Source organism: Centrocercus urophasianus, unplaced genomic scaffold (assembly GCF_019232065.1).
Source record: "Centrocercus urophasianus isolate 14NV4802_14NV808 unplaced genomic scaffold, USGS_Curo_1.0 seq_30, whole genome shotgun sequence".
NCBI classification, from domain to species: Eukaryota; Metazoa; Chordata; class Aves; order Galliformes; family Phasianidae; genus Centrocercus; species Centrocercus urophasianus.
The window spans coordinates 11,357,683-11,372,025 of NW_024884867.1; the positions used below are offsets into that span (position 1 = coordinate 11,357,683).

General features: G+C 47.1%; 1 protein-coding gene across 5 annotated transcripts in view; it reads left to right on the forward strand.

The window, feature by feature from the left end:
- The window catches only part of ARVCF (ARVCF delta catenin family member), a 201,410-nt gene that overhangs the window by 86,742 nt on the left and 100,325 nt on the right, over nucleotides 1-14,343 (forward strand). The window contains exon 1 of one of the 5 annotated variants that reach the window (XM_042828539.1): nucleotides 287-353. The exons of 3 other annotated variants lie outside the window; for them this stretch is intronic. In XM_042828539.1, coding sequence (XP_042684473.1) covers nucleotides 333-353 — 21 coding nt within the window. In that variant the 5' untranslated portion in view covers nucleotides 287-332. Of the gene's footprint in view, nucleotides 1-286; nucleotides 354-14,343 lie in introns of those variants that run through there. One more of the 5 variants, XM_042828537.1, reaches the window with a different exon arrangement.

The window sequence follows — 14,343 nt, forward strand, 5'->3', positions numbered from 1 at the left end:
GCCCCGCGCCCCCGGGCCGGGCTCTCGCAGCCGTCGGGCGTGGCTCGGCCCCGGCCGCCCGTCGGTCCCGCCCCCGGGGCCCGGGCGGCGGGAGCGGAGCCGCGTGAGCGGGGTTCCCTCCCCTCGGGGCGGCGGCGGCGCTTCTCCGCGGGGCTCTTCGCCCCGGATGGGCTCCGGCCGGAGGGAGGCAGCCGCTCGGGTCGCGGGAGGAGCGAGCTTCGCGAGGGAACGAGGCTGCGGAGGCGGCCGGAGCGGGAGGCTGCGCGCTCCGAGGGGTCGCGGGGAGCGGGGCTCGTCCGTGCCGGGGGCGGTGCGGCCGGCGCCGCGCATCCATGCCTGCGGAACTCGAACGGGTCAGTGCGCGAGTCGCGTCCTCGCGGGGCCGGGGGGACGCCGGACTGGTTTTTCCAGCCGAGCGTTCGGGAGGGGTTTTGCCGCTGCCTGTTGTGCTCGCTGGTAAAAACGCTGGAGAAAGCCAACTGTTGTTTTCTTTGACCTTCTCGTCCCGCTCAGTAGATCTGGGGAACTCTTTGACGTAGAGCAGCTAGGAATAGCGATTTTGGAAAAGGAAAGGCTGGCTATTGTGCTGTGCAATGTGTTTGCTTTTCCCACGCGGCGCTCTTTGATTCTGTTGCTGAACATAGTGGGAATATAACTTCTATTTCTTGCATAAACGTTATTTTAAACTGCTATGGTAATAATGAACTTGGTGGGAAATCTCAGATGTCCTTCTTTGCCTTGGAGTGTCTTTGGGCACCGCAGAGTGAAGTTGGGGCAGGCAGGTAGGTAGCAAGGCCACCTGGCTGCTGTGTGTGCGGGTGCTCGCTGCGGTGACCCCACAGCTCCAGCTGGTGCTGGGCTGCTCCGTTGAGCGCAGGTGACAGTGGGGGGCAGTTGCTACAGACTTCTTTAAGTATCCTTTTTCTTCTCTCCTTTCTTCATTTAAAATAGCATGTTTGGGGAGAGGAACGTAAAACGTGCTGCTGGTGCGTCCCTGGATTTAAGTTCACTGCTCTGGAGTTGTTGGAGGTGCTTCAGCTTGCTTTAAGCTTGCTGCGCACTGCTTTTCCATCCCGGCAGCAGAATGCTGAATTGTTTCTTGATGCAAATGGGATACGGGTTTCTCTTCAGAGGAAAGCAGCCCTTTCAGCCAGGCCCCTCTGTGCTCACTCCCCTTAGATATGACGGTGGTGGCTGCCCTGCCCGCTGGGGGCCCGGCTTGGTCGCTTGCATTGTGTTCCATTTGCATCCCGCACCCTGCGTCCTTTGGGCGGAGGGCTCTGAGCTGTGTAGGACCTGCTCCTGCTGCCTGCCTGGGCTGTGTAGGGCCTGCCCTGAGGTGCGCGGTGGCACGGCACAAACTGCTCGTTTGGTGTACCTGGATGGGTGGCAGCTTTGGGGGATTTCTTTCTTTGCTTTGAATAAAAAGCAGAGGACAGAATGCTAACGGCGTGTTTGATGTCTTCTGCTCTGCACACGGAGCTGTGTTCTCATCTTCTGTGCTTTCTGTGTGGATAGGAGGAGAAGCTCGAGTGGTGGAAGATTACCGTTAATCACTTCAGGTCATGCATTGCAGTTAATTTGTAAATTCTTCTTCCACATCAAAACAACAACAAAAATGCCTGTGGTTTTAATTTTCATGCTGCTTTCACAGCTGAGGGTGAGACAGAGAAGTGTTACTTTATCTTTTCTGGTGGAGGATGGGCTCTTGATTTATTCTGAGGCCTTTCTGCAGCATAACTGATCGAGTTGATGCTGCAACAGCATATTAGAGAATGGTTTGCTTAATGAAAGGCAGCGGTTCTAAACTGCGTTGTCAGAGAAATTTATTGTGTAGTTACAGAGCCTTTAGAAAGTAATTTTTTAACTTTAACGATCACAATTAAGTAAAATTAAGCCGAATGGATAAATGGTTAAGGCAAGTGGCAATCCTATGCAATCCATATATACAGAGGCTGAAGGGATTTCCATCATGTCAACTGAAGACTCAGTGCCTTTAGAGACTCCTCACATCTAAAGCCTGAGCTAAGACAATTGTTGATTGTAGTTAAAAAGGAGCAGGTGTGACTTCCAGCTCTCCTCCAGACTTCAGCTGAGAGCAGCCACAGTTCTGCGCCCCAGGGCAGCACTGCACCTTGGAAGCCTGGTGGAGCAAATGCAGACAGAGAGCCGGTTCTTGTGGTTGTAATGGGAGGGCTGGCATGTCCTGTGCTCTGCCTTGGCTCTTCCCTCTGCTGCTGCTGGCTGTGGATGGAGATGCTGAAGTTTGTCCATGTACGCCTTGAGTTCTTTAGTCTATCTGTACAGAGTTCATGAAATTTGGAATTTTCTTGGAGTCTGTAACTGCTAAAATGTGCTTGGAGTACTGTATGATGTACAGTTTTGATCTGGTCCTGAAACTTCAAATGCTGGCTTGCCTTGGGGCTATAAAGTTGTGAAGGGGAAAGGAGTCACCTGGTGACTTTTGGTGAAAATTGTTCAGTTCTGTTATTTCTGCTTCGGAAAATACTTTGCAAACATGACTAATTCATGTCCTGAGCCCAGTCAGCTGCCCTTCCCCAGCACCTTGTCCTGGGAGCATTCTGCTGGAGGATGATGCTGATGTGAGCAAGCGTGGAAGCTTGGAGCTGGCAGGATGAAAAATGGAGCGGTGCGTTGGCGACTGGCCTGGTGGGATCTGTGTGAGCCGTGGAAGTCTTGGGGAAGATGTGTTCTTGGAGGTGCGACGTGTGACAGCATCGTCACTAGAACTGCTTTCTTGTGAAAGTGCTGTCGTGAGCTGTTGGGACACAAGGGTTGGTGTGTGTGTGAGTGCAGCCTGTAACAGCACGGTGCTCAGTGCTGCCTCCCGGCTGCCCCAAACCACCTGTCCCAAAGGCTGAGGGGCTGCCGGGCTGACCACGAGGTTTGCTTCAGTTGCACCTCAGCTGCTAAAAATAAAAGCTTAAAGAAAAAAAGAAAGGTGTGCACGCGAAATGTCATCGTAATGTAGGAATGCCTGTTGCTGTAGATAAAATGGGGAAAAAAAGGTGGTGGTAACCGTTGGAAGCTGCCTGCGCAGGGTGCCTCTAACTTGTGCCAGGAGCTTCTCTGGGGGTCTGGCTCTGCCATGGATGGCATCCTGTGTCATGGAGCGGGACGGGGCTGCTGGGCCGGCGGGTTGTGGCAGCAGCACAGAGAAGGAAGTGGGCACTGCGGTGCCTGTGGTGGTAACAGAGTTCAGATAGTAGGAGGTGGTGCTTGGTTTACGTTGAAGGGTTTTATTTCTAGTGAAAAATGGAATGTAGAATTGTGTGCGTAGGTTTTCTTGTGTTTTTGTTTTGCCTTTTAAGGATGTGGGGAATGGCTGATTCCTCCCCGTGCCTCAGCTGTGGGATACAGAGTGAGAGGAGTGGTTTAGGAGTGAATGGAGTCCCTCAGTCAAATCCTGAGATTAGACAGTGTTTCAGATTACTATTTAAAGGAAAACTGAAACTCAGATAGCTCTGATTTCACCGTATCCTTTGTGCCTCACATATTTCATTAGGTTGCAGCCCAGCTTTGTTGTTCTTTTAGTCACTTGTCTGCATGCCTGAGCAGTGAACAAATGTAACTGTACCTGGGAGAAGCTTTACGAGCACATGGGAGCTGAAGTCCTGCTTTCTCTGGGCACAGCTCATAATCTTTTGTATCTACAAATGGCAGGCGTGATCTCTTCTGTCTTACTGAGGGTGGTGTTGCTATGGACTCGGCGTTCCCTGTGCACTGCAGTAATGTGAAAATTCATTACTTCCAATGGTGTTCTCTGCCCCTTTGATGAGTCAAGCCCACACCTGCTTACAGGAGGAAATTGAAATGCCTGAGTTTTCCCTTTTGGCTGATCCCACGCAGCTATCCTTCACATCGCCGTCTCCTCTTTGGCATTCAGAAAAATAAAGTAAAAATTCTTCTGAGTAGACGTGGGGAGTGTTTGAGCTTGGGAAATTCTGCCTCTGCAAGCTAAATCACTTGGCACAGCTCTGAACTTTTATTTTTAGTAAAACTTCCAAGCCGACCTATTGTTCAGAGAAGGAGATGTTCCTGAAAGCCCAAAATGGAACTAGAAAGTGGGGGCTTATTTTTGTACCATACGGAACGTATTTGCTTGCAGAGCTGTGGCTACAGCAATGCAATTTGATTTAAGCAGTGTAGCTTTAAATGCACGTAGTGTGACAGTGATTGGAATCATGCTGAACATTCAGAAGATTTTTCATCTTGCAGGCTTGTCATTCATTCTGGAGCTGTGAGATGTGGTACGGTCCCTCTGTGGATGGTGGAGCCCTGAGATGTGAATGATTCCATGGACGATGGGGATTATTCTGCTGTTTGAATTGTAAACTCTTTCAAATTGTTTTAGCAAGTTTTGCATCTGAAACCATCTGCATTTCTCTTTGATTTAATAGTTCTCAGGGAACTCGGTGTTAAGGGAATAAAGGTCCTTTTGGCTTCCAGGCATAGTGCAGTGTGGACCTGAGCTGCTTTGTTTTGTGGTGTATTTAACAGAGTGTATCAGTGTTTGTACCAGAAAGCTGCAAAGGCTGGAGCTTTCCAAGCTTAAATGAGATAGAGTTGTTTGATTAGGGAGTTTAATACAGGCTGTTTAAAGTAGGCTTGATGTGAAGACCGGTATATAAGACTATATGTTGTATTTCACATGGTACTGCATTACAACAATGGAAAACAAATGGTTTTGAATGGGCAACATGACTTATTTGTAAAACAGAACATGCAGGTGGCAGTAGCTTTGTATCAGCACCCCCTGAGCCCCTGTTGGACACCAGCTGAACAGACCCTGGGTCTTCAGGCTGGGACTGCTGTTCTCTGTGGGTGTGAATTCTGTAGAGCAGTGCTCTGGCCCTGCCTCAAGTCCTGGTGTTCGTGGGTACGTGGGAGAACTTGTGTTAGTGTTTGTCCTTAAAGCTTCTTCCTAACGGAAGCAGTGTTGACCAGGATAATCCTCCTATGTTTTGTTCATGTAGTTTAACTTCAGAGGGATGTGTTTATTCCTGCAGATGCTTTCTGTTACTGGCATCACACTGGTTATTGGCCCATCTGGGAAATAGTGGCAGCATGTTCTGGGACACCAGCACTGCCCAGTTGGGCTGGTTTGGTGATTTCTTTGCCATTTCAAGTCTCTGATGGATCCTAGACATGGTTTTTGTTAGTTTAAGAGTGCAGCTCTTGTAGATCATAGTCATGATGCCCTAATGAGGCAGTGCTTACGGTGATCTTTTTCTGGGTTGTGAAAGATTTCAACGTAAATGCTGAATACTGTGGAAGTCAAGAGTGGCTTTGTTAGTGGTAGCTTTTACTCGTAAATTACGTATTGATACTGCTTACGGTTGTAGAATTTGGTTCTCACTGCTTTCACAGCATTTGGCTGTGAGATGTCCCTTTGAACTGCTGGATTGTTGGCAGACTTTCTGGTTTTTTTTTAAGGGTAACTAATAATATTAATAGTTGCCTTTAATTAAAAGGGAATGGTTATTTCTGTGCTTGTAACTCAAAAGCTGCGTTTCATTACATCCCCTAAATGCTGCCTGCGCATTACTGTGCCTCAGTTGTTTTTTGTTGTGTTGGTAATATTTTGAAATTACCTGGTATGCTGCAAATGAAATTCTTTACTGCCTAGTTGCTTTTTCCTTTTATTGCTACTAGACCTTGTTAAGTACAGCCATCTATCAGTACCAGAGGAGAGACTGTCTTCACATCTGATGAGCATTCGTGTTCTCTGGTGACAGTGAAGGGACCCGAGGGAGCAGTGTGGAGCTGCACTGGGAGCATCAGGTTGGTGTTAGGAAGGGGTTGTTCCCCAGGGGTGGTGTGGCCCTGGAGCAGGCTGCCTGGGGGATGCAGCACCAGGCTGCCAGAGTTCAAGCGGCGTTTGGATGATGCACCCAGACTGATTTTCAGGTGGTCCTTCAGGAGCCGGGAGTTGAGCTCAGTGATCCTTATGGGTCCCTTCCAGCTTGGGTGATTCCCTGATTCTGTGTGATTCTTGAAACTCATGATAGAGGTCTTTGGATGTCATGGATGAGGTGCTTCCTTGTTGGTGTCCTCTTTTGGGTAACGGAAGTAAGCAGGGGAAAGCACCTCCTAAAGCAGTAGCTGAATGCCCTGCTCCCCAGCAGCAAGTATGTAGTCTTCCTGCTTCATAGGGCAGCATCATAGCAATATGTGAAACATTCCCCAAAGTTCAGCTTTTGAGACATCCAACCACGCCTTGGTTTATGGGTGCATGAAGCCACAGAGAGATTGTTGAAAGCACTCGGTTTGCCTGCTGTTACAGGAGGGATGGTGTCCAGCCAGAGAAGCAGAGTAGATAGAAGTAGGAGAGAAAGTGGAGTTCTGTTTTGCTTTGGAGAAAGGGAGGCAGTGAGCACAGATGTTGGGAGTGAGTTCAGGTAATGCTGGCTGGTGTGTGGGGGTTGAAAACATGGAGCTTTCTGGATGAAATTTCAACGAGTCTGTTATGCAGAAAACTTGTCCTTGCTTTCTCAGCTGGCAGCTAAGTTGCTAGGTATTTAATAAAATATATGGGATCTTCTGAGGTTCTCTAGTTATGGCATTAATTCACTTCTGCAAGGTGATTGTGCCCTAGCAGTAGCGCAGTATCAGAACCTGGGGCTGCAATCCCCATCTCAATTCCTGTTTGTCATGTTTGAACAAGGAGGCTGTACTGCCTGGCTCCTCATTCTGCTCTTTGGCCAAACTGGACTGTGATGCATTTACAGACTTCTTAACAACTGAATTGCGCACATTAGTGTATGTAAATATAAGCAAATTTATGTAAACATATGTATGCCTGATGAGGAACACTTCATGTTTGTCCTTAGCAATTTCATCTTATCTGGGTCATTCTTTCTCTTCCTGTCACGCGTGACATGATGTTGTGTTACCTGAGGTTAGAATGAATCTTGGTCACAGCAGCACATTTGTCTTGTATTTTATGACACGATCTTATCACTTCCCATTTCTTTTTCCTATTCAGCTTTTCAGCCATCAGCAGCAGTGGTGCCACCAGCGCAGCGATGCCAGGGCTGCACAGTAATGTGCACCTTTGGCAATTTGAAGGCATAATGCTGTGCTTCTGAGGTATAATATTCTTAGCAGAGTATTTCTGGAGGGAAGAGATGTCTGTTATTACATCAGAAATGGCAGCCATCACTCATTTTAGATGTAGGCAATGAGAAAAGAACTTCTTTGAATAACATCCAGTAAATAAGAAGTAAACAGGAGGTGACACTATGCTCTTCTCTTTTGTCCACAGCAGTAGATGCAAAGAAGTGCTGATTTATTTGTGTAACAGTGACAGAAAGACCTTGGCATTGGCAGCTGCATCTTCTGTATTTTAATCTATTAAAAGTATTTTTTGTCAGTTTTATGAAAACATAGAAAGAGGGGGGGAGTGTTGTTCAGTTTGATTGCTGGAAACGTTTCCACCCTTTCTAACGGATTGGGTTTTAAAGTATCTAAATGCTCTAAAAGAGATGCCTCCTATTTGTTTCCATGGCAGTGGCAGCAGATGCAAAGAGCACAGTAAGGCTGTTTGGCGGAGCTGAAGGCTGCAAGGTGCTTTAAATCCAGGGTGACATCGTTCTGACCTCCTGAGCCTTTCTGCTGCTTGGGTTTGGGTCTCCAGTCAAAATCATCCTTCTGCTCCCATTACGTGGGATCCATTTATTTTATTTTACTTTCTTTTGCTACGCTGAGAGTTACAGTTTCAGTTTAATAATGCTAACACAAAGTTTCCATTGCTCAAAATGCGATTTTTTGTTTTCTCCCTGTGCTGCTTCCAGGCACGAGGTGAGGCAAACCCTGTGCTGTGGCCGTGCTCAGGGTGCTGGGTTCTGGAGGCTTTCCATGGGAGGGCTGCTGGTGCATCTGCCGTGTGTGGGATGCTGAGGGAAGGGTCACATCCACGGCAGCTGGAGCGATGTGTGCCTGTGCAGATGCACTGCAGATGTGTGGGTGTGCTTCATGAGTTGTTGCCCTTTGAATTTTCTTGTTTTCAGAGAAACTTGGCGGAGCTGTGTCATGTGGATACTGGTTTGGCAAGTGGAGTCACAGAAATATTTATGAAGACTGTTGGGTTCTTCGCCCTGCACTTATCCCCTCTTCCTAGACTCAGAACTCTCCAAAGTGTTCTGTTCTATCCATGGACATCCCTGCTTTTCTTTTAAAGGGACAGAGAGAATTCACTTTGTCCTGAGAATTAAAATATAAATGCTTATTTTAATGTCTTTTAAAATTGACATTGGAGATATGCCACGCATACATGTGTGTTTCTTAAATATTTGATGTGGATACCAAAGACTGCACTTGTAGGTAGTGAACAGTGGGAAAAGGTTCCTCTGTTCTTCCTTAACTCTGCTTTGTGTGGTGCTGAGCAGCAAGGTAACTTGGGGCACTTGATGCACGTGGCAGTGCTGTTGTGCAGGTGTGTGATGGTGTGTTTCCTGCAGCTGTTGGAGGGATGCAAAGCCGAGTGCAGCCTTGTTTCACCAGGAGTGTTGTGGAGCAGCCTGGTGCTGAGCTGTACTGTGAGCACGGTTGGGCAGGAGGTGCGAAGGCTGCTTTCTTCATTGGGCAAAATAATCTCAGGTATGGCAACTGCTGATAACAAATTCCTCAAACTTCTTCTTGGTTTGACTGGTTGTAGGAGCAGACTGTTACATGCACTTCCTGCTTTTTCTTGTTCTTACTGTATCTGCAGTTGTAGACTAAATCCTGCTCTCATGGTAGCTCAGAGCTGCACAGCCTTCCTGGCAGTGCTGTGTCTGCAGGGTTTGGGCACCCAGCGCTCTGCGTCCGCCTCTGGTGAGCTGGTCACTTGCGTTGGGAATGAAGGAGTTAAGAGTAATCTGATTGCAGGGCTGAGATCTGTTTGAACTTGTGGTCTCTTGAAAGAAAATGCCATTCAGCACCGTTGCACAGAGTTATTTCATTCTTAATTTTAATTGACATGTCCCAGAATGCAGCCTGCTCTTACGAATCCTTACAGTACGGAGATGGTTCGTGAGTGTGTCTGTAAAGTGTCTTAAATGCAAGTCGTCATTACTTTCCCGTTTGGTACTGACATTCTTTTTAGTTCACTTATTCACTCACAAGGTTTATAAAATCTGAAGGAATCTTTCCCTACATGAGATGTTGGACACCTGCAGGGATTGAGGCTTGGTGACCTGGAGCTGCTCCTCCTGTCCCATCCCTGTGTGCCCCTCTGGGCCACCAGCCAGCAGAGAGGGGTGCTGGTGTGCAGGTGCTGCCCCTGCCTTCAGTCAGGGGATCCCATGGTATGGTAGTAAAAGAAATGGAATTGTTCTATTCGTGGTTGTAAAAGTGGCAGCAATGTGTCACCTTTATTAGGAGAAAGGAAAAAAAAAAAAAAAAAAAAGCAGAAACTTGTGCTGGTGTAGCATCAATTTTTCATTCGTCTTCTGGGTTTAATTAAAATCCAATTATTTCTGAAGCCAGTGATAGCAGCAGGGCTATGCAGCTCTGTCTTTAGATAGTTGTGGAGAGTAGAGAAACTTCCATAAAACAGTTTTGAATATTTTATGTCTGCAGGATTGATAACGTACTGAAAATAAATTGTACAGTAGTCCCATATTGGGTTTATCCCAGAAGTTAATTCCTGTCTAGGCTGGTGTTGACTTCAGAAGTTCTCAGCTAGAGCCTGTAGTCTGCATCACATCTTTCCATCACTAGTAAGCAAGTGAATTTCACTTCTGGTGTGCTGTACAGGCTCTGTGTGTTTATACTCTTGTACAGCTGACTGACTGCCTTAGCTGGGGTGGGAGCTTCATCAATTATTAAAGCCCAGCCTGGCTTGGTTTTGTCCAGCATCAGAGCAGAGCCACAGCTGCTGAAGTTCCAACTGGAGGAGCGTGAGAGCTTTCTTCTCAGCAGGGTTGTTCCACTTGGGTATGCTTTTGTGTGGATTGAGAATCTGTTAGTGTACCCGTGTCTATTTCTGAACTAGAGCATGGATAATATTACCAAGTGTGCTTTTCAGGAGCTGTGCTATTAAAACTAGGAATGTGTTCCCCTGTATATGGCTTTTGGGTTTTTTTTTTAGAACTTCTGCTTTCCTTTCTCCCCTGCAGATATTAATACGCTAAAGGTTTGGGAAAAAACCCTTTGTTTTAATGGAGCCTATTGTTCAATCAAGGTGCATGTTGTCAGTGGTCACATGCTTTGCTTAAATATTTTATAAGCTCAGTCCATAGCAGGCTCTCCCTGCCTTCCTTCTGCATTCCTGTCTGTTTCCACAATGCCGTTTGTAAGGAGGGTGGGCTTGGAACATGAAAGCTTTTAGCAGATACTTGATTTAAGCCATGCTTTGTTCTTTTGCTGTGCTCAAATGACAGAGCTCTGAGTAATAAGAACCTCTTCTTTCCTTGTGTGCTGCCTGCTGAAGTCATCTTCTACCCGTGGGACAGCCTCCTTGGCCCTCACACCTCCAGCGTGACGCGGAAGCAATGCTGGTTCATGCCGCTAGGATAAAAGATGAGGGGACATCTGAAACACTGCTTCTGTGTGAGTTCTGTTAGAATTGGGTGGGAGCGTGCTGTGCCTCAGCCCTGGCGTTTGGTGCAGTAGTAATGTTCTGGGGATGTGGCTCCAGAACTCAGGACTCTGGCACTCAGTGATAACAAAGCAACCTGGAAGAAACGCAGAAAGAGATTAGGTAAGGGAACCAGGTGCACCTGCTCCTCGAGTAGCACAGAGTTGGCAGCGGGATGCTGTCACCTCTATAGTGTGCTGTGGGGACAGACAGGCTCTGGGTGCTGGGGAGCTGCGGGCACCTCGCTCTGTGCGGGAAAGGAGAAGCACCTCCAGTGCCATTCACCTTCCAGTAAAACCGGTGGCTGCTGTTCCCCCTGATGTGCTTTCACTGCTGGCTTGGGTTTTTAATAGGCTCAGAGGTTGTTCCACTTTCATGCTATGTTCCTGGGAGTTAGGATCACTGCCCCTCTAGGCCCAGCCCTCACAGTAGAGCAGAGATTCCAAGGAAAGACTAGGAACTGTTTGAATCTCTTCCAGTCTCAGGAAGGACAGAGGCCTGTGCTTTCTGCTCCTGTGTGCGGCAGCATGCAGTTGTGAGGTGTCATATTCTGGGGAGTTATTTGACATCTCTGCTGAAGCTCTGCTTGCCACTTCTCTGATGAAGTTCCCAATCGAGCATTACAGAAATTTGTAGGAGCTTTGTTACTAATCGTGATAGAAATGTGTGTCTGGACCATTTGTGGCTCAGTAGACCTTAAGACCCTTGAGTACAAGCTCACAGTGGCCAAAGTTGCTGCTGGTAGTGATTATCTCTGGATTTTTTGTCTGCATTGCACTTCATTCTTATTTGGGCTAATGAAGAACTACTACGTGCTACTATGTTAGGGTCACTCTGAGGGTAAGTGAAAGCAGCTCATTGTTCAGGTTCGAACTCCAGACTTCCACAAGTCTCTGGAGGCAGTGCTTGTCACTTTCCTCCTTTCTACCCATCCAGGCACATTCAATAGAATGGATTGTTTCTTGGCATAGTCAAAGTTCTTCTAGGAATGTCATTATCTCTGAGGGCAATTTAATTTACAGGAAATGCATTCAGCTTCTTGCAGTGGGTGCATCAAGTAAATTTGAGTAGATAATTAATCCAAGGAATGGGAAATTAATTGAGAGGGAAATTGTTGCTTTAAAGATGTGCTAAATAATCACCATTTTACTATATTTAGCTGTCTATTAAGATTTAGAGAAGATAAACCTCTTAGTCTGGTACTCCATATTCTGGAAGGGCAGCACAACACAAACAGCCAAACATTTCTACTTTTAACTCACTGGATTTTCGTAACAGCAGTCGGTTAGCTGTTGGCTATCAGTAACATGTGAGAGCTGTTGGATACCTGCCTTCTAGCATGCTGTTTAAAATGTCATTTCTCTTTGTAACTTTCCAGCACTGAAGTTATCCACCTGAGTACCCCAGTACTTGGGAGCTGTGGGGCTGGGGGTTCTGCTTTCCTCAGCATTGGTGTTGAGGAATGACCTGAAGTAGTGTGACCCTTCAGGAAAGTCAGAGATCTCCCTCTTTATTGTCTTTGGGAAGCAAAAGAATTGGCAGCAGAGGCAAGGTGTTTCTGGGCTCACTCTTAGGGGATAGAATATAATGGGGAATCATTTGAAGAAGTTTGCTTAGTGTTCTTCTGGACTTTGAAGTGGATGCCTGGTGGTAAACCCCACTTGGGGTGCTTTGCAGCCGCTGCTGAATGGCAGAGCTGTGGTAGTGCTGCGTGAGGCTTTTTGAGGAATGAAATGGCTTCAAAACGCTTTTTGATTTATGTTGCATCATCTTGACAGTCCAAAAGGTCCTGGAGGCAGCTGGAATGCTGCAGTGTTAGAGTAGATCTCTATGCTATCTCAGGGGTGTGGTGAGTTGCTACCAAAACAATACCTGGAGACTGTTGAGAAGAAGGTTGTTGATAGCAAGTTATTTTTGCTGGTGCCGAGTTGAACTTTCAACCATCCCAAATTCAGTCCTTCCTTATTAGCGAAACTGAATTTAAATGTGATGAATGAAGGTTGTGTGCAATGTATCAATTGCATTTTTGTGTCTGATGATATCAAGGATCGGTTTAGTGAGAAGCACATTAGGGCATACAGTGACTTCTGATTTAAAATGTAATTGGGGACCTTTTTCCTTGCGAAGTGGTTGTGAATGTCAACTTATGAGATGTAATAATATGGGGGCAGTGTGTCAGTGCCGTGGAGAGAGCCTACTGGAAATAATTGCGGAAAACAATGATGTGATGATTAAACACGTGAAGCATTGTGTTGGAGCAGGCATTTTTGTTACATTCTCAAGAATATGTTGCAGACTTAAAATAACATAGGTGAGAACAACCTCCTAGCCTACAGGTGGGACAGTGATTCAAGGTACCTGATTTAAAGATTTGATTGGTAGGACTTGGGCATCTGAAGCTTCTCAGAATCACAGCACGGTTTGGGTTGGAAGGGACCTTAAAGCCCACCCAGTGCCACCCCTGTGCCATGGGCTGTGTGCCCCCCAGCTCAGGCTGCCCAGGGCACAGCCACGGCCGTGGGCTCCTCCAGGGATGGGGCACCACAGCTCTGGGCAGCGCTGGGGCCTCACTGTCCTCTGAGTAAAGAACTTCTTCCTCATATTTGATGTAAATCTTCCCTCTTTTAGTTTTAAAATCATTCCCCTGGACCTGTCACCATCTGCTGTATAAAAAGCCAGTCTCCGTCTTTTAAGTTCCCCTCAAGTACTGAAAGGTGCCTATATAAGCAGCACGTGCCAGCAGTAAGTCAGGTCACGTAGGTGGAGAATGAAGAGGGTTTGAAATGATGATAGATGAAGAAATGGATTTTAAGGAGCTTTTTGAAAGAGAGATTGTAGAGCGTCTGTTTGCATGCTTTGGCTTCTTAGAGCAGTTGTGTTAGCCGGATGGCGGCGGCGTGAAGGCGTGCTGGAGCAGCTTCTGCTGGGCCACCTGAGACAGCTGGGAGAGTGGGGAGGAGAGCAGCAACGTGGGGGGGAAACCTCTGCTTCCCTGCTCACCCACTAAAGGTAACTGAGGAGAAGTGCTGGTTCACCAGGGGAATGCACTCTGCAGGGGTTGCCTGCGCTTGGTTACTGACAGTGTTGCAGATCCTGGGTGCTGTGCTGTGCAAAAAGCAAGGAGTGTAACTTTGGATTACCTGAGGGAAAATCGGATGCTTTTGGCATTTGAGAACTTGAATTTTCAGACCATATGTGGGAGTGTGTAGAAGGAATAGGGATATGCTTTAATGTGAAATGTATTCAGGTGAATTCTGTGTTTTAGTCCGAAACACTTCAGGTTGGCATAGTAATGAAGTTATTTGGACAGATGTGCTGTGGATTGAGTAGATATCCACAAGACAAACCTTTACAAAGTGTTCCAGCCTTATTTTTAAGTCTGTACCTGTCTATCTGATGGGCAGAAGGAGGCTCATGGTCTTTTTCTGTCTCAGTCAGCAAGCTGCATTTGCCTTATTTAGCCCCCAGTAGAGATCCTAATTACTGTGTGAGCGTTTATAGCTGCTGCGGGTTTGAATGTGGGGGAGGCAATTCAGAAAGCCTTTGAGGTTGTGTTTTTTTCCTGTTGCTTTGCCTTAGGGTGGAGAGCGTCTCAAGAGGAACTGAAATGCAGATTTGCACTTTCAAAAATAGTGGGATATATTTTGGTGGCTAAAACAGGATTGCTGGTAAGGAGAGGCGCAGGAAGGAACCTCTGGGTTGGTGGTTCTGTGCCCAGCCCAGGCAGGGCACCCTGAGCAGGTGGCTCGGCGCCGTGC